The sequence below is a fragment of the Gobius niger genome (assembly GCF_951799975.1).
Source record: "Gobius niger genome assembly, chromosome: 6".
In the NCBI taxonomy this organism is placed as follows: domain Eukaryota; kingdom Metazoa; phylum Chordata; class Actinopteri; order Gobiiformes; family Gobiidae; genus Gobius; species Gobius niger.
Genome location: NC_136857.1, coordinates 19978995 through 20005792, shown reverse-complemented (window position 1 = coordinate 20005792; position 26798 = coordinate 19978995). Strand labels below are relative to the sequence as shown.

The 26798-nt window shown below is 43.1% G+C and overlaps 1 protein-coding gene and 1 long non-coding RNA gene across 3 annotated transcripts in view; one reads left to right on the top strand and one right to left on the bottom strand.

Moving 5' to 3' along the window:
* The window catches only part of LOC306963912, a 393872-nt gene that overhangs the window by 142802 nt on the left and 224272 nt on the right, over positions 1–26798 (top strand). The window lies entirely within an intron of this gene.
* Positions 1–26798, bottom strand: part of plxna1a (plexin A1a) — a 308362-nt gene that overhangs the window by 79890 nt on the left and 201674 nt on the right. For both annotated transcript variants that reach the window (XM_079557533.1, XM_079557534.1), the window contains exons 10-12: positions 26107–26307; positions 8991–9087; positions 2961–3181 (exon numbers count right to left, since the gene is read on the bottom strand). In XM_079557533.1, coding sequence (XP_079413659.1) covers positions 2961–3181; positions 8991–9087; positions 26107–26307 — 519 coding nt within the window. The remainder of the gene's footprint in view (positions 1–2960; positions 3182–8990; positions 9088–26106; positions 26308–26798) is intronic.

Genomic DNA, 26798 nt, shown 5'->3' with positions numbered 1-26798 from the left:
CTGGTGCCTACGTCTAACCTCATTCAGTGATTACCCTGGTAAGTAATAGCACATGGCCAATGAAGCACAGCAGCAGCAGCTCAGAACTTACAGTAAGTTAGGGTTTCCAAACAAAATTGAAATATGTGGCAAGCCCAAACTTAATCAAATAATCTATAGAAAGCTGTGTTTTAATGAAGTGGGAATTCAGTAATGTGAGCAGTTTTCCCATATGGCTCAGATTAATTTTCTTGTCCAATCAAACGCGTGGGCTTTCTAATCACATAGTCAATGCTCCAATCAAAACACAAATGAATTATAACAGACTTGCAAATGATGTATTGACATTTCTGAGATTAGGATCGGACTGAAGCGTTAAAACATACAAAATATTTCTCAAGAGAAGAAATGTAGTATTGCTTCAGAATAATTGAACCAAAAGTGTGCGCAAAGTTTGAAATGGAGAGGGTGCAAGTAATATACTGGGACAAATGAAAAAAGTTGTGAATAATGACTTTTTCATAAGACATTGTTCTTTCCAAAGATTTCTCTGGTCAACGCCGTCATTTTCTTGTCTTTTGTGGAACTGAATACAATCAGTGTTGTCTGATAACACGTTCTAGTTGTAAAAAATGGCTGCAGTAATGGTAAAGATTGGCTTACTGTTGTATGCTTTGTTTTTTATACTTTTCTTTGTTTGGCCCACAGGCTTTTGATTTGATCGTTGGGTGAAAGGGGGGGGTGAAGAGCGAGAAAATTCACTCAGCAAATTGTCAAGAGCCAGGACTCGAATCCACGACACTGAAGAGACAGCCTTAACCACATGCTTGTCTCACAAAACACAATTGCTCCTCATCTGCTCCTTTGCTCCAACGTACATCCCGCTCTCTAACATCCCAACCTTCGAACTCTCAACAGACCCCGAACCTGCACGGACAGACAGCCACTTACATTTAAAGCGAAATCCCCTCCAAACAATCTCTCTTCCTCTCGAGGGGTGCGCCGGTTTGATGTAACTGCGAGTAATAAGAGCGCGCTTCTGTGCCAAGGGCAGGCTCAAGGTCCCCCGTGCGGGCCCGCTTTAATAGTCACACATTAAAAAAAAGGTGCCGGGCTCATTGTGGGTGCGGGACACGTATATAGAGGCTTTTCGTGACCAAAGAGAAGTGATGCAACGGCCTATCAAGCTCGGGCAGCCCCGGCATCTCCACAGGTGACGCGGCACGCTTCAAAGTGCACCCCCCCACCCCCCCGTCTGACAGGGAGGCTTCGGGAGGAGGATGGCTGCTCCTCCACACGGGCGATGTCTGGAGAAGGCCGTGATTAGAAGAATTTATTCAAGTTATTCTGGGGGAGGCGAGGCTTTGTGTGGTAAAAAAAAAAAAAGAAAAAGAAAAAAGTGAAGGTTTGTTGATGCAATATGTGCCCGCGGTTCAAAAGTTTACACTCCGCAGGAAGCAGAACAAGAGGGTTTCTCGGATGTTTTCAGAGGAATATTCACAGCTGAAATCGCATTGTTTCTTTGGTGTTTTCCCCCAACATGCCCCACTATTGACATTTCAAAATAAGACGCTTTTAGCAATACAAAGAATTAGAGATGCACCGATCCAACTTTTTTTGCTTCCGATAGCGACACTGGGGGTTTGAGTATCTGCGGATATCCGACATTAACCGACACCAAGAGACTAGTTGCTGTGAATGACAAAATGTGTCCTCTTTTCACCATTGTCAAAGGTGTCTTATCTTTTGTTATCAATGATCAATTATGGCTATTATGAATAAACTGTAATGGAAAAACATTAAACAAGAATAAATGGACTTTCGGTAGCAATTCATTTTACAGTACCCTTGATATATTGTACCTAACTGAGTTTAGTGCTATGTAATGTGCTTTGTAACAATGTGTAATAACTTGTACCTATGGGTTAGATACACAATGGAATATGTATTTGTAGTTTGTAGCCCTAAGAGTCTCGTGTCCTATTACATTATGTACCTCCAAGTACTAACAAGTCCCCTGTGTATCTAACCCGTAGGTACAAGTTATTACAGATTGTTACAGAGCACATTACATTGTGCTAAATTTAGTAATGTAAAAAAAAATAAAGTGACACCGGAATTTCTACACTATGTGACTGGCTATTTAGGTCACATCAATAAGAACAACACACATAAACTGATTAGATCATTACAACTTGTGCATAACTCAAATACCGTTAGCCACATGGCATACTCAACTCATTTTTCCACTGGTAAACATGAAAAAAATAAGTTTTTAAAGCAACACATTGGAATTCTCTTATTGTCATTGTAACAATACAAAAATGACTAAGGCAATTATGCTATGTGGCTAAAAATATGTTTTTCTTAAACAGCATTTCATAAACTTAAACACTCTTATTTTATTACACTATATAAGTTGATTCAATCACAGTTTCTGTCCAATCCTTGATTACATTATCATTAGCATACAGCCGCTAGCTTTAGCATGCTATTGCTAGTTGCAGCATTTTGCGATAGAATTCTCCAGGTTCTGCCATTTAAAATGAGGCACGACATGTCCAAATTGTGTTGTTAAAGCGGTGAGAGCCAAAACTGGTATCGATTCAGTATCGGATATTTGTAGCTGATACCCAATATCGGGTTGTTTTTGGGTATCGGATCTGATATCTGATACCAGTATAGATCGGTGCTTCCCTACAATGAATAATATTGATAAAGTTTTGAAGTCTCGACCCTATTCCCCCCCAAGACAGAGCTTTTTTCAGTGGTTTGATAAAGGGATGTTTGGGGTCCAGAATAATTGTCTAATGCCTTGTAAATCAGGAGCTAAAACGGCTGGTTAAGTTTGCCACATAAAATAAGCCTCCAACCTTCAAGACAGCGAGTGCTATAATTGTCTGACCTTATCTCGGCACTTGAGTGATTACATTGACTCTATAGCCTCCCGGATTTCCCCAATAAATGTGAATGGTCCTTACTTTTGTGATCTTTGGATGGGTGCAGCGGCTGTTCCCGGAGGAGGGGTGCATCCAGCCGGAGTCGGACAGAGTGAGGGGGAGGTGGGAGTTGCCTCCGCTGGTGCACTCCTGTCTGAGGGAGCACTTCTTATCCTGAACGCACCAGCCACACTCGAACCTGGGGTCTGCCTTCAGGCACATCCCACAGCTGTCCCGGAGGGCGCGGCACTTGTACAGGTGAGCTGAGGAGATAGAGAGAGGGGGGGTGTTACTGTATTACAAATGTGCAGCAGAAGAAGATGCATGTCAGGTGCCTTTGCGTGATACTGAGGTGGAAGAAAGGCAGACATTTTATATTAGAAATGACTGTTAATCGGATTTATGTTTGATATCTCTGTAATTGAAAGGTTTGTCTGCGTAACAGCGAAGAAAAATGGGCACAAAGTTTTGTCAAAAGAAAAAAGGAAGTAGCTAAAATGCGCTGTTGATGATTAATTGCTCTCAGTAGACAGATCATTGAATTGTGGTTTGGCACACTGTTTATTTAGTACTTAAATTCAAACCAGTCATCCAAATCTTCCAATCCAGTTAAATGCCGTCTTCCGAGCAAGTTGTCATAAAGACATTTGTCAACTGCATTTGACCAATCCTTCTCTACCTTGCTCTACCTTGCTCAATTGCTACAGCAGTATGCAACTTAAATTTTATTTGAAAAAAACCCCACCAAATCCAGTTTTAGTAATATTAAAATAACCACACCAAAGTTGTTTGATTGCTTTATAAATTCACAACATTTTGGGAGAAGTAATCAGGAGAGTATAATATGACCGAGCTGCGGCATACATGAATGTTAATCCCTGACATTATACCTCAAACTCACTCACTGCTGCCAGGACCACGAAAGAACCGCTTTTCCCTGATAAACACAAACGCAACACACTGCCTCCGGCGATATTAGAGAAATTAATTCAACAGGTAATATCTTCTAATGCCAAAAGGGATTTGATAATTTGTTGCGTAAAAAAAAGAAAAGAAAAGAAGAACAATACCCCCCATGACTCAACGCAAAAAGGAAAAGTCATTAAAGTTGTAAAATGAATCCATAAATTTGTAGGGGGATAAATATTGAGAAACAGCTGAGATGAAGGGGAGCGGAGGGGAGGGGCAGACCGGAGCGCACTTGTTAACAAAACAGGAACACGCAGTGAGACGCCGGAGAGAGCTAATGACTGTGGGTTTAGGATTTTAGTTGTTTGTATGATTCATTCCATATTCGCTATGGTGAATTAGTGTTATGCATTAAGTTCACGAATTTATCTGCAAATTCGCGATTCAGTCACATTCATAGACGACTTACCAACATGTGCAAAAAAACGTAGGACAAGATACCACATTCAGCTCGCAATTTTGATTTATTTATTTTTTTTTCATGTAACTTCCAGTCCTCCGATGCCTGCAAATGAATATGTAACATCACAGCTTTCGTGAACAAGATACGGCCCGCTCTCCCCTTCCTCCTCTTCCTTCCGACTCATCCGGCTGGTGGTGGACTTCAAACGCACCCTGGCTGTCTCCATCTGTCCGCGGCACCGCTTAATCAGATTATCCACGGCCCGGGCTTAACGGCAGCACAGAGCTAATTAATCTGAAGCAAATGAATGATTGAATTAACAGGAACATCTCAAGTCTAAAAGCGAGGTCGAGCCGCCGAGCCTCAGACGGCTAAAGAAGTTCACAAAGAAAAGAGACGCAGCGTGAAGAGGAGGGATTAGCACAGAGGCATGAGCAAGAGGAGAGGGCTTTATGAGATTTGTGCTTTTAGTGAATATGCTTTCATAATGTGGCTATTCATAAGTATGAGGTCTCGCGTGGCAAACACAAAAGCAAGTGTCATTTAACGCCTTAATGTTGAATAAAGGAAGAGTCTCCAAGTAGTTCAGACTTCCATCCACAGACACACACGTTGAAACGACGACCCTGACCCTCGTGAAATGTAGAAGTAATGAATGTTAAATGGGAATACTGGAGTGTTTTGCGTGTTTTAGGAGGTCGGGGGAAACCGTAGTACTGCCTTCAGTGCTCCTCTGATCCTCTGAAACGGTGCGTGGTGTCCTGCACTGGTCCGCGTGGTGTCCTGCACTGGTCAGCTCTACCTCCTCCTTCCCCTTCCTCCTGAGCAGCTCCCACCGCCCCACAACTGCATTTCACCATTTTCCGGGAAAACAATAGAGGGCAAGTGTGGTTTTGCTGTGAGTCTTGCCCGGATACCTCCTCGTTTGCCCCCCTTTTTTGTTTCCTGTTGCTCCTCTTGTGACGCCTCCACTGTGCTGCAGGTGTCGGGGGCCCTTGGTGCCTCTTCAGTGTCTCAGAAGAAGAAATTTGCAGGTCTCAAATGTCTTTAGCTCATAAGCTAGCTGTTTGTTTACTTTGAGAAGCTGCTTTCTTCAGGACTGTCCTGGACTCTCTGCAGCAAACCAAACCCCACAAAAACACGGCAAAGATGTACGTATTGCGGAACACAGAAACCACAAATTCAATTCGCAGAAAAAGGGGGGTGGGGAGCTGTACCAGGAGAGAGGGAGGTTGCTGCTTGTTTATTTGTCCTCGTGATGCAATATTAACAAAAAAAACATTGGTCCATCCTCACGGTCGGACTGATGTCAGTGGGGCATGGATTTGAAGCCGCTTGCTTAGAAATAGCACTCACAGGGGTAAGGGGTAACCGTGTGTCGACTGTGGCATGGATGTCCGACAGTTATTATGTATTATTGTTTATCAGCAGAAATTACTTATATTATTTAAAAACACTTTAAATGATCCAACTTGTCTTTTAAAAAAAACACAGGCAGTTTGTAAACTAATTCCACACATTAACTCACATGATTTCTTTTTGTATGTTTACATAAATACAACATTTTAGACCCAGCCTTGCAGTGAATATTTGCTAGCGAGGCGTGATTCAGACAAAGGCCCAGCTGCTCACATTCTGTCACGACTGAGCTGCCAATCACACTGTTCACAGCCACAACAGGAGAAACTGCCACACAAATCTGACATTCGACTTTAGCAACATCAAATCTACATCAGAGCTGTCACACGGAGGCGCCGATATCCCCTCAGACCGGCTGCAGAAGGCTTAGAGGGGAATAAAAGGCACGTTTCATTTTTTTTCGTATTTCAAACGAGAACTTTTTTTTTGCCATGGTTCAAAACAGCCCTCCCAACAACCACGGCACTACAGATCATTTTAGAGTTCTGTCGTCCCATTAATTGAAAGACGACGGTTTGTGGACCTCACTGTATTAAAGGGGGGGTATTATGCAAAAATCGACTTTTTCAAGCTTTACATCATGTTATTATGTCATTCCCTCATTAAAAACACGCCTGAAGTGTTGCCTTGGCACATTCACGTATTTTTGAGTACTCTGTAAAAACTCTGATGGCAGCCATTTTAGGGATAGGTTTGCCTGAGTCCTCCTAGGAACGCCCCCACCTCCTGGAGACGCCTCCGACCTTTCGTCACCAGCCGAGTAACCAACCACTGCTCCTCAGCAGAACCCCCTCCCCACTGATGCCACAGACAGCGTGTGGAGGGGGCGTGTCGGAAAGGGTCAGAGGTTCTTAAAGAGACAGAGGCCTATTTCAAGACATTCGCTACAGCCATTTTGAGAGAGCAATTTCATACAAGGCAGTTATTCTAATTTACTGCATTTACAGACTAACAGAAGGTTTGTCATTGTTGTAGTGTGCTATAGACTGGTGCTATGTGATTGAAAAAAGCATAATACCCCCACTTTAAGACATTGAGATTTTGAAGTGTATAATGCAATCAATAATATTCTGGTAATGTCCAATTTTGTCAGAGCCATTTTGTTGTTCTCCACTTTCTTAGTGCAACCCAAACTATGTAACAGCATAATATCCATCAGTCTAGGGCAGGTGTGGCTTAACTGAGTCTAAAGTGAGCGAACAATGACAATAGTGTAGCGCAATCTGGACATTGGTCTGCAGGTGTTGCAAGGCGGCCTCCCTCTACTCTTGACTGGTTTGAGGGATAATCACAGTTTACAACAACACATTTTGAAAGATGTACCGGATAAAAGATTGTGATTGGTTGTCCACAAACCTGAGAAAGTAGAATGATGCGGACTGCACCTGCTTGTGAAAAGGAAGAGGGATAAACTATTCTGTTAATCTAAAACATGCTCCTGTCGTACCGCTGAACTTTAGACTCGCCGCCCTCCACTCTGCTACATTCCTCTGAGCTCAAAGTATTAGCAGAGTTTGTGGTTCTTCGTAGCCCAAATGTAAGACCGTGTTTAGTTGTATTTATTGACTGCGGATCTGGAGGAAATTGGAAGATTTGGAGGGGCTTTCGCACTGATGCCACTCGGTATAATGTAAGCTTAACAGTGTTTCTCATTATGTGGGTGGCAGGACAGTAGTCTATACAGAGGGAGCATTTGGCACCTGAAGAATGTGAGTGTGAGGAAAAGGCAGATAATACATTAGGGCCACTATGAATAATCCCATATGAGCTGTTACAACAATAATGGAAAGCAGAGACAGGTGGTGTTGGAACAAAACTTTTAACTCGCACTCTCAAATACAGTCTCATTCATCCAGGCCTGTTGTACCCTGGCGCAAAAAAACAATTTACGTATTGTGATTGAGACTAGTCTATTATATGTTTCCTCTTTCTAATTGTTTGTTTCACATTCTGTGTAAGTGATACATATCTGATCCTTTCTGAAATTCACATTACAGCCTCACTCGTCGGATCATGTGCAGAGTCACAGCAGCCATTAGTACTTGGTGTTATTCGTAGCATCTCCATCCTGAGGAAACTGTCACATTTGATTTAGTTACACGGCTATTTTTAAAAAATCTCAACTTTTTTTTTCTTATTTCCCTTCCCACTCATCGAGGCACAATCCAGCCTTTTCCTTGGCAGCTCGAATCATCCTTCTAAAGTTGTCCTGTGTGTATAAATATTTGCCTTGCTAATGACGCACCTCAGTAACTCGTCTACCTGTCAGGCTCGCTCCACTGTTGCTCCCGAACTCCTAATCAAAGTGACACCGTTATGCCGCAACAGATATTCACATTTGGGTCATGTTTACTCGCTAAATGCAATATGCTACCAGTTCCGGAGAGCTAATTTAGCCCTCACTCCAAACAGCCTATGACGACACGTGCCAAATCGACTACTTCTTCTAATCCCCTGTGTGTCTTTTTCCGCCTCTCTGCCGGAAAAAAATCTTCAACGATTTTTAAATAAAATAACACAGGAATAAGAACTGGGTCATGACCGATAAGCAACTAATTTGCAGCTAATCTGGCAAATGAAGCGCATGTTTGACATTTATCGAAATGGGGTCAGATGGAAGACAAAGGAGGTGTGATTAAAACGTGCTGAATTGTGAATGGAGTTTTGCTCATAGACGGGAAAAAAAGTAGCTGGTTAATCCGGATGCAAATTTGTAGCACTCGGGAGCTTATATTATCTTGTGTAATGGGACGTCTAAAATCATTAGCCTGTGCCACCCGTTTTATTAAGCTTGATAAAGAATTCGGAGTTGGTAATTGTTTTCCACTTCATGCACTAACAGCGATTAAAATAATAAATGCCATCCCTGGGTGTAAGCGTTGTTTCGCAATATCAATCGGCTGGCTCTAACTGCAGTCATTACCCACTCCATCCATCAAACTGTCAACAACGCGTTCTCGACTTCTGCCAATCCCCTCTTCCGCATTTGTTTACGACGTCGATTAATTTCTTTGTTTTGGAATATTTGTTTGCTATCATCGCCATCTATCTTTCAGTCAGTCACCGGTTGCCAGCTCGGAGATAACCATAGTGATTTGCAAAAATGGATGCCGCGCTTTCACCCCTTTCCTCTGATACCTGTCACAAAGGCGATTATGTTTTTTCTCCAGGAGGGTGGTAGAAATTATTACAGACGGATAAACGAAAGGGGCAGTGCGGTTTAGCGGAGAACTGAAATATAAACAGGGTTGGAGCGGTGGTGGCGGCAGCGGCAGTGGTACCTTGAATGTTGAAGGGGTTGTCAATGACGAAGTTTCCGTTCCACACGACGGAGAGGTCCACGGGCAGGTCACTGATGTCACTGCCTTCGTAGTCGTACTGTAAAAAAAGAAGAGAGGATCATGTCAGCAATGTTAAAGTGTGTTATAGAATCATGGAAATAGACTATTCTAGTAATCGTAGCTGTACATGTAAAAAAAAAAAAATTGTGTTGGTCTTGTGGTTGAACAAATACTACAAAATAAGCCCTTTCATTTTATATTATGAAAGGTGGCTTTATGTCTTTACATAATGTCCATCAAGCTAAAGATACAGCAACGCATCATACAAGGGGGCGTGGCCTAGCCAATAGGGAAGAATCACAATGTTTCACTCTTTTTATCCGTTTTCTGGCAGACTATTATAACATACTAGCTGAGACCCGGCCTTCGGCCGGGCCTCGCTAGTCTCCACATTTGATATTCTGAGATTATGAGTGATTACAAAGAAATGTCCAACCCGTCACACAGTTCAGCTGTAGACCAGTGGTTCCCAACCCATGCCAAAAACTATGGCCACTACAAATGAGTAAAAGAATGAATGCAAGAAAAAATGTCAAACAAACTGCAATTGGAGTGTTTGATGCACCCGTACTCTTTTCTTATAAACTACAACGACAATATGTTCGCTAAACTCAGGGAATAGAATTCAAGAGACAGTGGAATAATTATGGATAAATATTAGGGGTTCAGCTTAGAGGTTAGATTTTTGGCCCGAGCCCGAGCCCAGCCCGAGCCCGACCCGACATTCGGGCCGGGCCGGGCCGAGATTTCCCGCATGAGAGTCGGGTCGGGTCGGGCTCAAGTTTTTTTTCTTTTTTTTTTCTTTTTTTAATTAATGTCATTATAATCTCTAATACAAATCTATGCAATATGCGGTCTATTGGATACAAAATGTGGCAATACGCAATATAAAATAGAGGAGACCGGGAGAGGAGGAGGTGCAGGTGCGGGGGGCGGGCGCACGTGCTGCTGTGTTGTCACGTTTAAGCAGCATGGTCAGGCTGTGATACCGGCGCCACACAGAGAACATCACTCTTCACTCTTTCTCTCAGGACAGCGTTTCATTAACAGTGGATAAATAAGCAGTTTGGTTCCTGTTACTGCGTAAAAAGTAGCTTTTGTAGAGCGCGATGTTTATGAAACATGAAGGAGGAGGAGAGAGAGATACGGAAAAGAGGAGACAGACACATTGAGCTGCGGCGCTGGCTGCTCCGCGCCGCGTGCTGCGTGCACGTATGCCGTGCGCGTAGCCGCGTACCTCGCAAACATGGTGCTGCTGTGCAGATGCACCTATCTGAGCCTTAAATAAATAATTATTTACGTCGGGTTTGTTTCGGGTTCGGGCTGACAATTCACGTTAATTGCTCGGGCTGGGTCGGGTCGGGCTTTTATAACCGCGGGCTCGGGTCGGGTCGGGCTTGATTTTTTGGGCCCGATCTAATCTCTTCAGCTCTAACGCTTTGGTTCAAAGTGCAGGACCCGTGGTTTGGTGCATCACGGTAGTTTACAATCCAAAAAATAATGAGTAGGTTTAGAAATGAAATAGCCTAATTATCGTTGTTAGACAGTATTTATAACCTTACAATAAAATTGGCAATGCTTTCCAAGCTGCTTTAGAATAAAATGTACCTCTGGGCTCAATACGTGAAAGCAAAATAGAAAACAAAAGGTACAGCAGTAAAAAAAAAGATAAAAAGAAAAAAAACTACGCAGTGCAGGCCATGCGCTCGTTAAGTTGTAGTGTCATTTTCGCTGTTACTCACACGGAGGATAAATCAGTCGGAGCAGCGCGTGTGATTAGAGGCTCGTGTTTGAGCAGGTTTTGGGCACGCACGCACACGCACACACATACGCACACGCACACGCACGCACACATGGCCCTGTTTGGATGCGCACGCGTACACATACATACACACACACACGCACACACACATCGCCCTGTTTGTACGCGCGCACACGCACGGCAGTCAGATCTCGTGCACTCGGGTTTTTGTGACAGCGGGTTGTCCTCGGACAGCAGCACCGCGGTCCATATGGACCCGTTGTCAATGCCCGCGAGCGGTGAGACTCGCCACGTGGGGGCCGGCCGCGGATGTAATAACACCAACCACGCACACACTCAGTACTGTCGCCAGGCTTCCTGGTGTTCCCAAACGGTCTCCCATCCCAGTCCTAACCAGGCCTTTCCCTGCTTAGCATCGGAGGAACGGTCTCCCATCCCAGTTCTAACCAGGCACTTTCCTGCTTAGCTTCAAAGTCGGTATGGGAAATAAACATGGCGGCGCCCAGGCGGCGGCCATTGAGATAGCGTTTTCTATAATAGACTAGCTGAGACCCGGCCTTCGGCCGGGCCTCGCTAGTCTCCACATTTGATAGTCTGAGATTATGAGTTATTACAAAGAAATGTCCAACCGGTCACACAGTTCAGCTGTAGACCAGTGGTTCCCAACCCAGTCCAAAAACTATGGCCAGGACAAATGTTGCCATGAGAAAAATGAAGGCAAAAAATAATGTCAAACAAACTGCAATTTGAGTGTGTGATGCACCCGGACTCCTTTCTTATAAACTACAACGACAATATGTTCACTAAAAGAGAATAGAATTCAAGAGACAGTGGAATAATTATGGATAAATATTAGGGGTTCAGCTCTAACGGTTTGGTTCACGGTGCAGGACCCGTGGTTTGTTGCATCACCGTAGTGTGCAATCAAAAAAATAATAAGTAGGTTTTGAAATGAAATAGCCTAATGATCGTTGTTAGACAGTCTTTATAACCTTACAATAAAATTGGCAATGCTTTCAAAGCTGCTTTAGAATAAAATGTACCTCTGGGCTCACAATACGTGAAAGCAAAGGACACACATCGCCCTGTTTCGATGCGCGCGCGCACACATACGCGCGCGCACACACGCACGCGCACACGCACGCGCACACGCACGCGCACACGCACGCACACACCGCCCTGTTTTGATGCACGCGCGCACACATACACGCACCAACGCACACACAAACGCACGCGCACACACACACAGCGCCCTGTTTGGATGCGCGCACACGCACGGCAGTCAGATCTCGTGCACTCGCGTTGTTATGACGGCGGGTTGTCCTCGGACAGCGGCACCGTCCATATGGACCGCAACGTGGGGGGCGGCACCACGCACAAACTCACTACTGGCGCCAGGCTTCCTGATGTTCCCAAACGGTCTCCCATCCCAGTCCTAACCAGGCCCGTCCCTGCTTAGCTTCCGAAGAACGGTCTCCCATCCCAGTCCTAACCAGGCCCGTCCCTGCTTAGCTTCCGAAGAACGGTCTCCCATCCCAGTCCTAACCAGGCCCGTCCCTGCTTAGCTTCAAAGTCGGTATGGGAAATAAACATGGCGGCGCCCAGGCGGCGGCCATTGAGATAGCGTTTTCTATAATAGATTTATCACACACAGGTCTATGCGGATGTTTTTTCACAGCACATTGTTCAGTAGAAGCGAAAAATGGCACTTGTTAGCGTCACTTCGCTAACGTTAGCATATGTAGCATGAAGCTAGCATAGCTTCCTGGCTAGCATTGTCCGTTTTTTTAGCATTAATGGGCTGTTGAACCACTTTGCTCCTCTCCATGTCTCTGTATCTTTATATAGTAGAAAAATATATTCAGCTTTTGTTATAATGGTGAAGTAATGGTGGAGAAATGGGAGAAAGCTGTGTTTTTTCTCTCTGTTTCCCCCCTTCTGGGTGCTTCGAACATGACCATGTATGGGCAAGAAGTTCAAAATGCCACACACTCAGGTCTTGCCTGGTCCAGAGATCACTGACAGCGCTTTCTTGATGTGACATGACGCGCTAACCAAGCTGCTCCCGTGTAACCGTACGACAAACTGGACAAAAAACCTGGAAAAAAGGGTGGATTTGTGAAGCTTCCACATTACAGTTAATTTGTGGAGCCAGTGTCTTGATGAGTGAGCTGTCCATCACGCCTGTCAGTCAGTCTGATGTGTGATGCCTCTGTATGGGCTGTGGCAGTGGTTTTCACAGGCTGCAATAATCTACAGATGGGATGTCTGCACAGAGTGTGAGATGTTTGAACCTTTGTCCAGGAGGCTTTGTCAATCTTGGAAGAGACACTATCACGAGCAAAGAGGCTGTTCTCTTACTGCAGACGGGATTGAGCCACTATATTAGAGTAATAAAGTTCCACGCTATTGATAACTTTGACACTTTTGTTTGTCTCGTTCAGCAACATCGGAAACAGTATTAGCGGAGAGAACTGTACGTCAACAAGTACCAAACGCAACCTTACAGCTATATGCAAATGTGGCTGTGGCAGGTAGCCAAGAACTCCTCAGCGCACATGAAACACAGTGTCAGTGGAAGTGCATTAAGCGCTGTCACTGCTTGTTTATGCACTAGCGCAGTAGTGATTAGGTCTGAATTTTTTATATGTCCAACCCACTACAACATACATTAAAACCAATCAACTAAATGAAGGAAAAAAATGATTTTGATTTACCTATGGTTCTCGTGAAGCAAAACCCAATGACCAATGTCCATTCAAAACATTTTATAAAGCTAAATACTGCAATCATAAAATGGTTGACAAAAAATAATAATAAAAGGCAGAAATATATGGGCAATCTTACAGTGGATTTCAGATAATGCTCCTACATATTCCGGAATTGGTTTGGTAAATGCCTTTGTGTATTCAGGCACCTACTCCACAATTTTGACAAGCCCGGGACAATATATTTGCAGACAATATACGGCTATTCAAATCCATATTCAGACCCCAAAAAAATCACTGCATTTCATAAACCTTACAGCAGCAGCAGATGGGATTCACTTGAGTGGTTTGGAATAGGCATAATAGAAGGTGCAGAAGCGCTGGCCAGTGGAGTGAGAGAACCGGCGGACACTGGCGCATGTGAGAGCAGCCGATTCATTTACCCGTAAGCTAAGTGACGGCATGAGGCTAAGGAAAAGATAAGATCCGGGGCTGCGCAAAGTGAAAATGGCATTTCCAATTTGCTCCCTGACACTGTGCATTTGGAGGAAGGGGCAGGACTACCCCGTATGGGCAATGGGCCTTTACAAAAACTACACTCTCACAAGACAAGCCGAGGTTTTTTTTTTGTTCCTGCGGCCTTGACGTCGAGCGCGTGGAATCAAATATTAAACATATGCCAGACGTAAACAGGTTTGAGAATCAATACTGTTGTGAAGATGCTTTAGCTGCAGACATTATCAAACATGCAGTAGGGTTCAGAATGTTGACTGGAATGGCAAAATTGTTATTTTGTTTCTTTTACGGAGGAAAGTCTAGACGAGGGATGATTGGTGAAGATGGGGTGAAAGAACATTTATTTGAAAAGAACAAACAACTTTGTTTAATCATTTATTCATTGTTATTATGCGCAAGTTGTCAAGAGCGCAATAATCATCATGATACAAACAGTGGCACAGGGTTGCAGACGAGATGATTCATTTACTAATTTACTGATCAGGCAAGCTCTAGTTACATAATGCAACGCAAGTCTGGCAACCACTGTCTGCCATGAGGTCACTTGTTGAGTTACAAGGGAGGCTTTGGGGGCGAGTGTGGCGCAGATAATAATAATGCCTTACACTTGTATTGCGCTTTACAAGCCTGTATTACCAAGTTTCTCAGAGCGCTACACTGAAGTCATTATTCATTCACTCCATACTTGGTGGTGGTAAGCTATTGTTGTAGATACAGCTGCCCTGGGGTAGACTGACTGAAGCGAGGCAACCAGTCTGTGCCATTGGCCCCTCTGACCAGCACCAACCACCCAAGCTTTCTGGGTGAATGATGGTAGAGCTGGTCGTCTTGTGATCGCAAGGTCACGGATTCGAATCCCAGCTCCCCCCTAGTTGCCTCCAGTGTCTGCGTACATTGGTGTATGGATGAGCGTGTGAATGGGTGACTGGTTCCTTACTGAGTCCATTTACCACTTGATGGACTCAGTAAGGAACCAGTATAAGCTATGAGATTTTTTAAATGAAGCAGTTTTCTATATGAACTGCATTTGCTTCACTATCGTTCGTACACTGAGGCACCCATATAGATGTATACAAAGCATACTTGGCCCACAAACGACTGTGATCTCACCTACAAGGAAGTGCTATTTGGAAGAGCTATGTATATACTACTATTATGCATCAAGAAAAAAAAAGGAAGGTGGAAAAAAGCTGTTGTTGTTGCAAATTAGTACAGTTTACCGCTTTGCCGACGAAACTCAACAAACCATCTTCTGATCACACTAAAGGATAGAGCCCCAAGAAGGCAGAGTGCAGTTCCTGAAAGAACTAATTGTCTCCAAAATCCAATATCTCCCAAAAGAATAGTGCACTTCTCTGTATAGAGTCTTTGACTAAACCTCAGGATCGTAGGAGGTCATTTGGTTAATGCCGGCGCTGCTTCAGAAGAGTGGGACCTAACCACAACACTATCCATCTCCACAATGCCACGATTTACTGGTGCCATTTCTTCCCACCGCCCCGCTGTGACCCCTCACATGAGCCGCGCACTTGACTCTATTAGCATCGCCATTACAGCCCACTGAGTCGGGGCCCCAAGCGCCAGGTCACACCACAGCACTCTCTGCGGTGTGGCCCCCCCATTAAAGTTTAAGGGTTTGGACTTGTCGAATGTCCACAGAACACTGGGTGAGTTTGTTCCTTGCCCACCGCCGCTGTTGCCACTTCATGCTTTATTCATTGTGTCACATGGTGGAGGCTCGCAGACGGGGAGAGCGGGAGCAGAGCGCTGCCACCGCGCGTCACAGACACTCGCCCTGGGACAGTCCCGATGCAAACCGGATTTAAGAGGATTTGAGGATGTGAGAATAGAACGAGGGAGGACACTGAAGGAGTAGAAAGGGAATTAAGGGAGAATGTGAGGTAAAGGGTGAATGGCCCACTTAATACGGCATTGTTTTGAAGTCTATTGGAACCCAATATCAATTTTGACTTTGTTTTTCATGTTAGTTTTATTGTTACATCTATCACATGTAAGGTACTTATAGAGAGTTGAAATCAGTTTGCTCTCAAACTCTTCACACAGGCAAATATGTTCCAATTTGATTCAGTTTTGATCAAACTTCTCAATTTGACTTTTAAAGATAAACAAAGCAGTTTTCGCAGGGTTAGTGCTAGATCGTATGCTTGGGAGGGACGGTCTGCTGTGATTTTGTATTGATCTATGAGTTGTTTTTTCTAAAAATACAAATAATCCTAATCCTAACCTAAGGTTAACCATTTCCCTGGCCCTAACCTTAATTTGTGTCATGATATCTCATGTTTTCACAGCAGACTGTCCCTCCGGAGCATACGATCGAGCACAAACCTTTTCGCAGTGCATTTGACTGTTATGGTACAAATCCAGCTGACGAAACCTTTTTTCTGGTTGGTCCCAGAAAGATTTCCCCCTCACATCTGCATCTTATGTTGCACACAACAACACTGTGACTCATCCGACCTTTGCTCTTTCAGTCTGGTCTGCTGTTGTGCCATAGAGCTGGAGGTGAGAGAGCAGTCCCCACCACTGTCCGACTGCTCCCCCCCCCCAGAGGCCAGTACACCCCTCACCCCCCCTCGAGAGGCTGGAGATGAGTAATCAGACTCATTACAGCAGCCTCTGGTCAGATCCTCTGTGTCCTGCATGTAATTAATCTACCTGAGCGGGGACCGCTGCAGAGGGGGTCCCTCGGGGCTTCGGAGCAGGGACAGACCCGGGTCAGAGGAGAGCGAGAAGGGAGAGGAAGGACGGGGTGGAGGAATGTATAGTGTAGAATGAACAGTAGCCTACATACAGCACATATCAAGTACTGCACATATGAACAATAGGGCGCGTGTACGTGGGTGTGGTTGTCCGTGACCAGTTATTAAAGTAGCTGCATGGCTGACACACAAAGGTCCCTTTGGTTACAGCCAGGATGGGCGAGCGTGTGGGAATAGCAGCTTGGATCATTGGTGTATAAGTGGTTGGAAGTGTTTACGCAGGAACTGATGGTGCAGATTGGTGCTGCAGCGCTTCTGTCCGTCAACCCCATGGGAGCTGCCACGTATAGTTTTGGCATGTAGCTTAGCACCGAGTATGGCGTGAATTCAATCATTTTTGTGCGATGATGACTTCCCTCCCTCTTATTTGCCAGTGAAGTAAGAAAATGGTAGAACTACTAATGTTTAACAGCTGTCAGAAATTTGCACCTGAATATAGAGGACGTTATGCATATGTTTACAACGGCTGCCGCAGTAATTGATAGTCATAATTATACTCAAACAATACTGTTCACAACTACTTGAAACAGTTTATTGGGAATGCTCAGCGTAAACATATCACCATTGAAGTGTTATGTTACTTCAAGGGTAGAGTCTGCGTAAGATCTTTAACTGTATAACCAGCACTGACTCCCCTTCAAACGGGACAAACTTTTGTGTTGTTTTCCAACTTTTCGCCTTCCATCCAACAGCAAAGCCTATCTTGCATACACCAGCATTTAGGTAGAACTTTTGGAGAAAGCCAGAGGACGACATGAGTGGAGTCTGGATTAGAGGACAAAAGAGTGAAAAATACAGCAAAACATAGAACAGAGGAGGCTTAAATGGGACAAAAAAAAGTGGAGGACAGAAGAACGGGGGGGAAGCTTACACACGGAGCAGATAAGGGAGGAGGGGCCAGAGGAAAGAGAACGAGGGGACGTGTGCGAGGAGAGAAAGAGAGAGTAAAAAGTACAAGGTGAGCACAAAGCCGTCCCTGGCCTCATTACAGTAACACCAGCACCGCGCTCCATCCGTTATCTGCGCTGCCTCGTTCATTCTCCCGCTACACCCCAGTGTCTCCGCGGACTCAACAGACGTCTCCCAGGGTGAGAGACATGCAGCAGCACAAAGAGAGAGAGAGGGAGGGAGGGAGGAAAGTGCCGACAGTGCGCGTGAGAGGAGCGCAGCTGCTGCAGGAGGGAGCGGGTACATGTATGTGCAGGTCACCTCAGTGTAATTAGTCATGTTGAAGGATACATACACCCGGGTGGAGGTAAAAATACTGCAGACCTGGGCACATGAGTATATAGTGCGGGCACGCGCCGACACGGTTCACTTTGAGGATGCGGAAGCTATTCACTGGCTCATTTCCTTTTATACTCTTTCTTTGTGCTTGTTGTAGGCAATCTCTGGCTCTTAGTTTGAACTCATTTAATAACATGTAATGCAATTGTTCCACACCAGATCATTACAGACGAAATCAAATATGAAGTGCTACAGGTGAGTCTGGCAAGAAACGTTCTGAGCAGTAAGAAACTTGTGCCCGTGCTTACAAGATATGAAACACTGGAACACTGGCAAGGAACAAGCAATACTGCATGTTCAAAAGTTTAAACAGAAAATCTGCCTGAAGAAGGTGTAGCGCTCTTCCAAGAGAAATGTTCAGCATTGATTATTTGGTGCAAGACAACGGTTTGTTAAAGGATTATTACAGGATTTTTGACATATGGCCTCATGTTGGTCATTTCTGGAGATTTTTTTTTTTTTTTAATTCAGTCCTTCTGTTGGAAGAGTTTAGTGGTGCTAGGCTAGTACTAGGCTAGTGCATGTCAATGGTAACTAGTAGCCTGCATTAAAAACCTTGTCAAAATCATCGGGTAGTCCTCCAAACGTTGCCATATCTGATTTGTAGAAAGCTCCTTTGTGAAGGAGCTTTTACGTCTAGTAATGCCGGCGGCAGGCCGCAGGTAAAGAAATTACTGTAGATCCGGTAACCTAGCAGATCACTCCACCGCTGTGTAGCTTACAACCAGGAAGATGATGCTGCTCAAATGTAAGTTCTTTTAAATTCAAAATGGTTGTATTTAAAAATATAGATATTCAGTCAACACAGACATTTATATCAGTAGTCTGGTGTTATACGTGATTGGCCTCAGGTGCACTGTGCTTGGGTCCGACTATTTTTAATGCAGGCTACTAGTTACCATAGACATGCGCTAGCCTAGAACCACTAAGCTCTTCAAATATAAGGATTGCATGAATTAAAAAATATACATATACATCTCCAGAAATCAACAACACTCCGGATAACTAGGAAATTGGGCCCTATGTCAAAAATCCTGAAATATCCCTTTACGGTGATACATGAGAGGACCATGACTGATTGCTTAGAGAAAACCAACTCCTGTCCATAAACATAAACGCTGTTAGTTACGGCTCCCCAGACCTGTTTGATCATCCCCTTACTAGTAAATGGTGAAGCATGGTGAGGTATTTATTAATGTGGTTGATTTGCTGAAGACATCTGGATAGTTCATCATTTGTGATGTTTTATGACTAAATGCTAATAGCTATAACGAAAATACATTGAGCAGGCTAACGATTGCTGAAAAGTTTCCCTGACGAGCCGGCTTGCTAACTGTCCTCATACATAAGGATTGAACATCGCTTCTCTGTTTTATTTCTATGCTGCTAAGTCTACTTAAGGCTATAACCAAGTCCATCTTAGATTATTGAAGGTTGATTTGTACAATAAAATACTTATAGTAGCCTTTTGGAAAATATATGCAGCTAAAGTTGTGCGAATAAGTTTACACACCCTGGTGGAATTTTTGGCCATTTCTCAACCTTTTTTTTTTTTTTTTTTTTACTCATGGTCAGTTGTGAAGCCATTTATTGTGAACTCATTTCAAATCACCAAAACAAAATAAAATGCCAAAATGACCCTGTTGAAAAGTTTACACACCACATTTCCTAATACAGTGTATTTCCCCCTTTAGCATCAATGACAGCTTGGAGTCTTTTGTGGTAGTTGTGGAGTAGATTCTGTATATAAACTAATGGTAAAGCGGCCCATTTTCTTGGATAGTGGTTTAATGATATTGAGATGATGACTGAGATGGCCTCTAACAGGACCTTTTCTTTATTCTACTGGAGCCAGTGGCATCAGCGAACCACCTCCCTATTTCACAGTAGGTATGGTGCACTTTTCATCATAGGCCTTGATGAAAAGTGCAGCATTTTGGTATTTTATTTTTGGATGGTGAGTTCACACATTTTTTTTCCCCCCACAATAAATGGCTTCACAACATCAATGACCATGAGTGAAAAAAGTTGTTGTGTTTTCATTCATATTCTTTGAGAAATGACCAAAAAAAAGAAAAAAAGTGTGTGTAAACTTCTTGGCACAGCTGTATACTAAAGGACCTCGGCGTCGGCGATGTACCTCACCATGCATATTCTGAATACTGCTTATAATTGCAATTTCACACATAGAACCACTTTTGCTTTTTAACAAAGAAAGTGGACTACATTCTAATTCTATGCAAACACCACATTTTAAGTGAAGCCCTGCATATTTTTATCAATGCATTAGCAAAACCCAGTCTCGGCCAATTTGTGCTTGCACAACAGCGGCGTATGAAAGAGACAAAAAAAAAAGGTGTGTAATAAATCATGTAAAGCAGGTTGGCTGGCTGCTTGTTGCTGATGCGACACTCTCCGTCTGCTCCACATGATTAGGGAGCGCCTCGTGTGGAGAATCCCCATATGTCTGCGGTGAGCTGGGGCCCCGGACCCCTGGGGGACATGCCTGGGACAGTCCCGGAACATCGCAGCGGGTATCCTTTGTGCTACGGCGGGGGCTAGCGTATGGATCTTTTCTCCCCGGTGGATTCGTGATTCTTCAGTGAGTTTTCGGAGAAGCTAACTAATGCGACGGCAGACAGCAAGATGGAGGGGATGAGTGTGCATGTAGCGCTGGAGCTAATTTCCACTGTGATTTATGGCGCTGTACTGGCCCCAGCTGTGATACATGTATACACAGAGTGGGGAGAATGAATAGACAGGGCTAGGCGCTCAATCATCCATGTTTACCGTTAACAGCTTCTTCCCTATATTACCGCTGCTAATTTAAATATACCATTTTTTATTTCTAAGCAGTCACCGTACAGTATTTTGGTCTTCAGTAGAAGCTAATGTAGGGCAGTGCAATGATGCTAATTGCTAATGGACGCTTTGTTGCAATGTATTTGTATTGATAGATTGGAATGGGCGAGTTGTATTGTGAAATATCAGCAAAGGCAATACTATTATTACCTCAGATATACAGTTTGAAAACATTTTTTACCATGTTGCGCAACATTACCAAGCACATTTTCTCCAGTTCAGCTTTACCAAAATCTAAAATCTTCTTGATCAAAGAGTTTATTGCCTATAGTTTAGTGTAACAGCTCATTTGAAAGCTAAAACTTGCAAAACTAATCGAAGCTTCTTCGTTTTTTTTTACCACATTTTTATGATGAAGCCACAAAAATGTGACCAAATCATGTGATTTATGGCGCTGTTATGGCGCCCATGAAGAAAGCAACAAAAACATAGCCTGGCTAAATATCACATATGAAGTCTGGGGACCACCAATTCATTTTCTCATAGGAGAGGTGTGATTTACAATTGTCCATAAGCGTTTATTGGGCGCTACGAATGTCTATCATGTGTCTGCTTGTAGCCATAGCCAATTGTATAATCATATAAACTTTTGAGCTAAAATATTTAGAACACGGTCTAAAGCTTGATCGATAAAATAAATGATACCTAAACAAACTACAAGCTTCCGTATGTCGAATAGCATGTCAAGGAAAGAGCTTAGATGAGTTTTGTCGGCCTTAGCGTTCAAATAAGGCGTTACACTGGCCAGTCCAGTCAAGAAGCTTTTAGATTAGGGTAATGCTGAACTGGAGAAAATGTGCTCGCTTACGGTGTACCTTAGAGGGTAATACAAAACAGGCAAGAAAACAAACAAATATGCAACTTCTTCACACTGCACAATGGCTTATGGGTTAGATAAGAGGTTCTCAACTTGTGGGCTAGGACTCAAAAAAGGGTTGCTGGACTATTCCCAGCGGCACACGGGACATAAAATCACTGTCAAACGTTTTCATTCTCATATATTCTTGAGTCAACAGAACTTTGATAAATATAAGCGTGCAGTGTTTTGATATCAGACATACCAACACAGGGCCAAGCTGCAAAAAAAAACTAAACTAAACTTCTTTCAACAGGCAAAAACGCATTTACAAAGTTTCTTGTTTTCTTAGCTCTGCCACTCACTCAACGTGAACGGCTTGTCCCAAATATGAACTATACTGTTGTGCGTCCTTTGAATTAGCTTTGAAAAGATAACACATTCTTTCATATTCTCATTCAAGCAAACTCCTGCTTCTCTCACCTCCTTTTTGCACAGTTAATTCCCCCCCCTACCGTCATCCCTCTCTCCATCCTCTTCCTCATCATTGTCTGGTCTTTAATTCCCTCCTCGCCTCTCTCCTCTTTCTCTGTCTCGTTTCCTCCTCTTGGCCATTCCCCAGGTGTGTGTTTGTCTGTCAGTCGACTACACCGCTGCAATTCATCATCATTTTATCTACAGTTCCCTTAATTGGATCGTACCGGGGTCCCACCTGAGGAGAGGCGGCCCCCACCAAGCAGCTGCCAAGTCGGGCTTATTTACCATCTCTCGCCTGCCTCCCGCCGAGCCGGAATTTGGGTTTGTGGAGAAGATTAAAAGGCAGAGTGGAGTGGACTAATGCGTGTGCGCTTGGATGTGAAGAGGCAGAGGGAGATTTGCTGAGGAAAGTCTGTGTCTGTCGGAATCAGCATCTCTGAGCAGTGGCTGATACAGTAATGAGGGGGATTGGACGTATTGGAGGAATTGTGTTTTGAAATGGAGGGGCAATCATCATTTTCATACAGTAAAGGCGTTTTGTAAGTGCTAAAGCAAACTGCATGTGCTGCAGTCTGTACCTCTGAGCATGGACAACGTTTTTGGCTAATAAAAGCAATAGAGTAAAGCTAATGCACATGTATGCACAACGCCTTTCTCTGTTCTTCAAACCTTTTCAAACTCTTTTTCTGTCCTGTCCAACAGAGTCCAGGTTCAAAGTGGACCTACCCCAAGGCCTCTTGTTTCTAGGACAATACTGTAAAAATCCATTATGAGTTTCTGTGGTTTGCTTTTTTACCATACATTTTCATTCTGTATGACTCGGAGTTGGAGACATTTTTCGTTCAACTGTCACTGTTTCTTTTCAAGCACTTTATTTTGGACATTTTTCAACTTGACAAACAACTTTTGAAGAGTAAAAATCTATAGGCAATGCATACCGGAGCCGCGGTCACATACAATTGCTTTTGCTGTTGACAAATCGTAGGAGCTCAGATAGCTACCCAGATTTGATTACCATAAAAAGTATTTCTTTTTATTTTACTTATGTTTTGTGGAAAGTGTAAAATTGTTGGATTTTTAAAATCACATACTGACAGTGAGAGACAAGAGAAGGAAATGTTCTCTTACATTTACTTAAAGTCTTTGTCAATATTGACTGTGGTAACACTTTAATAATGGTACATGAGTTCATGCATGATATTCATGAATGTTTGCATGAATTAATGCTTGATTTCATGATACATTCATGTATCATACTAAATCATGACTTCTAAGGAACAAACATGATTACATGTTGGTTCATGGATGACTTCATCCCTGAATTAAACGTCTAACTACTGTAATGAGTGATCATGATCATGAGGTTCACATAAGAATACCATGACATGACAATAAAATCATCAACCAATCATGAGTAGATTTACGCCATATGAGTTATGATGTTCATGCATAATCCTAATGATCATGATGAATTATTAAGAGTTTCATGTACATTCATTACAGTAGTTAGACATGTCATCCATGAATCAATATGTAATCATGTTTGTTCCTGAGAAGTGATTTAGTAATGCATGAATGTATCATGAAATCATGCATAAACTCATGTACTATTATTATAAAGTGTTACCTGGACCTATCTGATAAAGTTTCAAATCAGAGTCTGTTTGTATCTTTTTTTATAATTATTAAATAACACAGTATATCAAAGTGAAATCACTTTCCTCGGGCTAATTGTAAAAGTTTGTTAAGATTAGAATCACTTTGTCCTTAAAAATCACTTGTCCTACTTTAATAACACAGAGACTTTCTTGAAGGACTACATCCCCAAAACACATTAGCGATTGATGTTAAATACTGTCTGTCCATACTTGAATTGGCTATTTTCCTGTCTTTGTAAATGCTAATTTGCTGCACTTTCTTGCTCTTTGTTCATTGTGCTCCAAGTCGGCGGTCACTGATGAGACAAGTCCAGAAAGCTGTTATTATACACGGAAATCTCCTTTGCATTTCAGGCGCTAAATATGTGAAAATTACCTTTCCAAATGTGCACAAAAGAACTACAGGAGCCATCATTAAGATTTGAACGAAAGGGCTAATAATGTGCCCTCAAAACTGTTTTAATGTCAGAGAGAGTTTCCAAATTACTGGACTTTTATTTGAATGACTATAGGAGACAGTGACGTCAGGTTAAAAGCTTTCTTCTAGTTTCCTTTTTTGTCTTGTTTTTGTTTACCTACATAATGCATTGTCTTTGACAAGAAAGGTATTAAGTGTTAATCATTTTCACTATCTTACATTATTCTTGGATAGACAACACTAACCTTTAATAGCTCAGTCAAAGTTGGTTTTCCTTCAGTTTGTTAAGCATCGCAAATAGCCAGTCCCTCTTCCCCTCATCAAAACAAACTCCACTGCCTCTCCGGCTCCATGGATGTATCTACTGTTGGACACTGGCACTAGTATCAGAAAGGTCGGCTGTTTTGTAGTAGTGACGCTCCAGTCGACACCTGTTTCTACTCTGTTAAAAGGGTGAGCTGTGCTACAAGGTGATCGCCATGGCACTATTCTTTAAAGGGCCTATATGGAGTTTAAAAATGTTAAAACTAAGTATTTTCATCTCCCTACATGTTTCAGCCATGTCCCAATGTGTAAAATGAGCCTGGACCTATTCACCACAACTGCATCTAAAATCCTGCACTGTCATAGAGACTGCAGTTACACGTAAGACCTGAGGTGGCAGTAGTGAGCATAAAATGACCAACTTCCATCTAGTCTCTTAAAAAGTCGATTTTGTATAAGATACCCCTTTCAACCCTTGCAAATAATCAATCACAAGTCAACCAGACCCCGATTTTTGTAAAAGAGAAAAAGGGGGAAAACGAAAGAAAAGAAATAACAACATCTAGACAATAGGGGGCAGTCTGTCAACGTTGGAGCTGGCAAACATGTTTTTGCCGATGCTCACAAACACTTTAGCACGGCGATATCAAGAAATGCAAAATGAACCGACTTTGTGTCACCACACACTGGGGTCAATCCCGTCACCTCTAACTTTTCCAGGTCTTCCTTATTTAACATAAACCTGCAGTACGCCAGTATCTCCTGCATGCCATGAATACATCTTAATCATACATCTCACTCAGTTATAGATTGGTGCGTTTTAAAACCTCTTCCTCTCCCTCCAGCCCTGATTGGGGTCCAGGAAATTAACATGGCATAATTGGTAGCTATAAGCACTGAGAGTTTGATTGAAAGCTAAAGGGTAGAAGCTGCCGCGTGGAACGATGTGAGGAAGCGTTTATGTGGTCGTTTGTCTTGACGTTGATTTCTTCTAACTACACTGTTCGCACTGTAAAGGTTACTGTAGAGTTTAACTGGTGGAGGCGCCCGAGGCAATTTAAGTTACAGTTCTGGTGTTAGTCATAAAGAGTGATGTACTCGGAAATCAGCTGTGCTTAAGCAAAGAACTTCTATTCAGTTTAGATTGAAGAGGAGACCTTTTGCCGTCTACAGCAGGATACTTGAAGGTACGTTCCTCTATCTACAGTAGTTTTTATCACACGGTACATTTTTTTATGCTTGGTTTGATGGGGAATTCTCAAGTTGGAATTTCCTTTTGTAAGAAGAAACTGACAAATGTGCTTTACAGCATAGATCAGGAGCTGACAACAGGAAAGAGGAAGCAAGTGCACAGTATGATTCAAAGCTTCTGTGAAGTTTCTTGCCCTGCGGAAATGTATTCTCAACCAACCTACAAACTTTGACTCAATTTTATTGCTAATTTAAGTAACAATAGGGCATTATCTGCACTTGCATACACTGACAGTACTTTTTAATACGCACAAACTCTGACTTTGACCATTCTTACCGTTGTTTTCTGGCACTGGATGCTGCTGCTGTTGAAGCGCAGTGCGGGCACACTGTGGGTGCTCCCTTGGATGTGGAAGATGCACTCATAGTTCCTCTGTCCCGACTGGGGCTGGGGCAGGTTCTGAGCCAGCAGCGTGATGGGGCGCATGACTCCGGCCGGGATGTAGATCTGTGTGGAGGGCAGGATCTGAGGACACTCCTGTGAATAAAACAAACACACCACTCAGGATTCAGCACCAGAGAGAGGGGAGCCAGGGGTCTTTGAAGGGAGTGAGGAGCAGTGGGGCTCTGTTGCACTATGTATCGCTTCACAAATATTTGATTCCACTCGGACTTCAGTGGAATGCAACACACCTTATGCCCTGCACCTTTTCAGCAAGGCACAAATAAATAAATGTGAAGATTTGGAGGTTACAGAGGTGCATCATAATAGCATGGTCGTACAGTTACTACTACTACTACTACTACTACTACTACTACTACTACTACTACAGCTACTACTACAACTTCTGGTTTTGCAATTAAGGCTTTTAAGGCTTTACTTTGAATACACCACCATTCAGGAATAAAAATCATTTCAAAAAGATTGAGAATTAGAGAATTGTTACAATAGATACAGACGGCATCTCTGGAATCGGCCATATATGGTCATTTTTGAAAACAGTTAAGGGGGAAAACAATTTTGAAAAA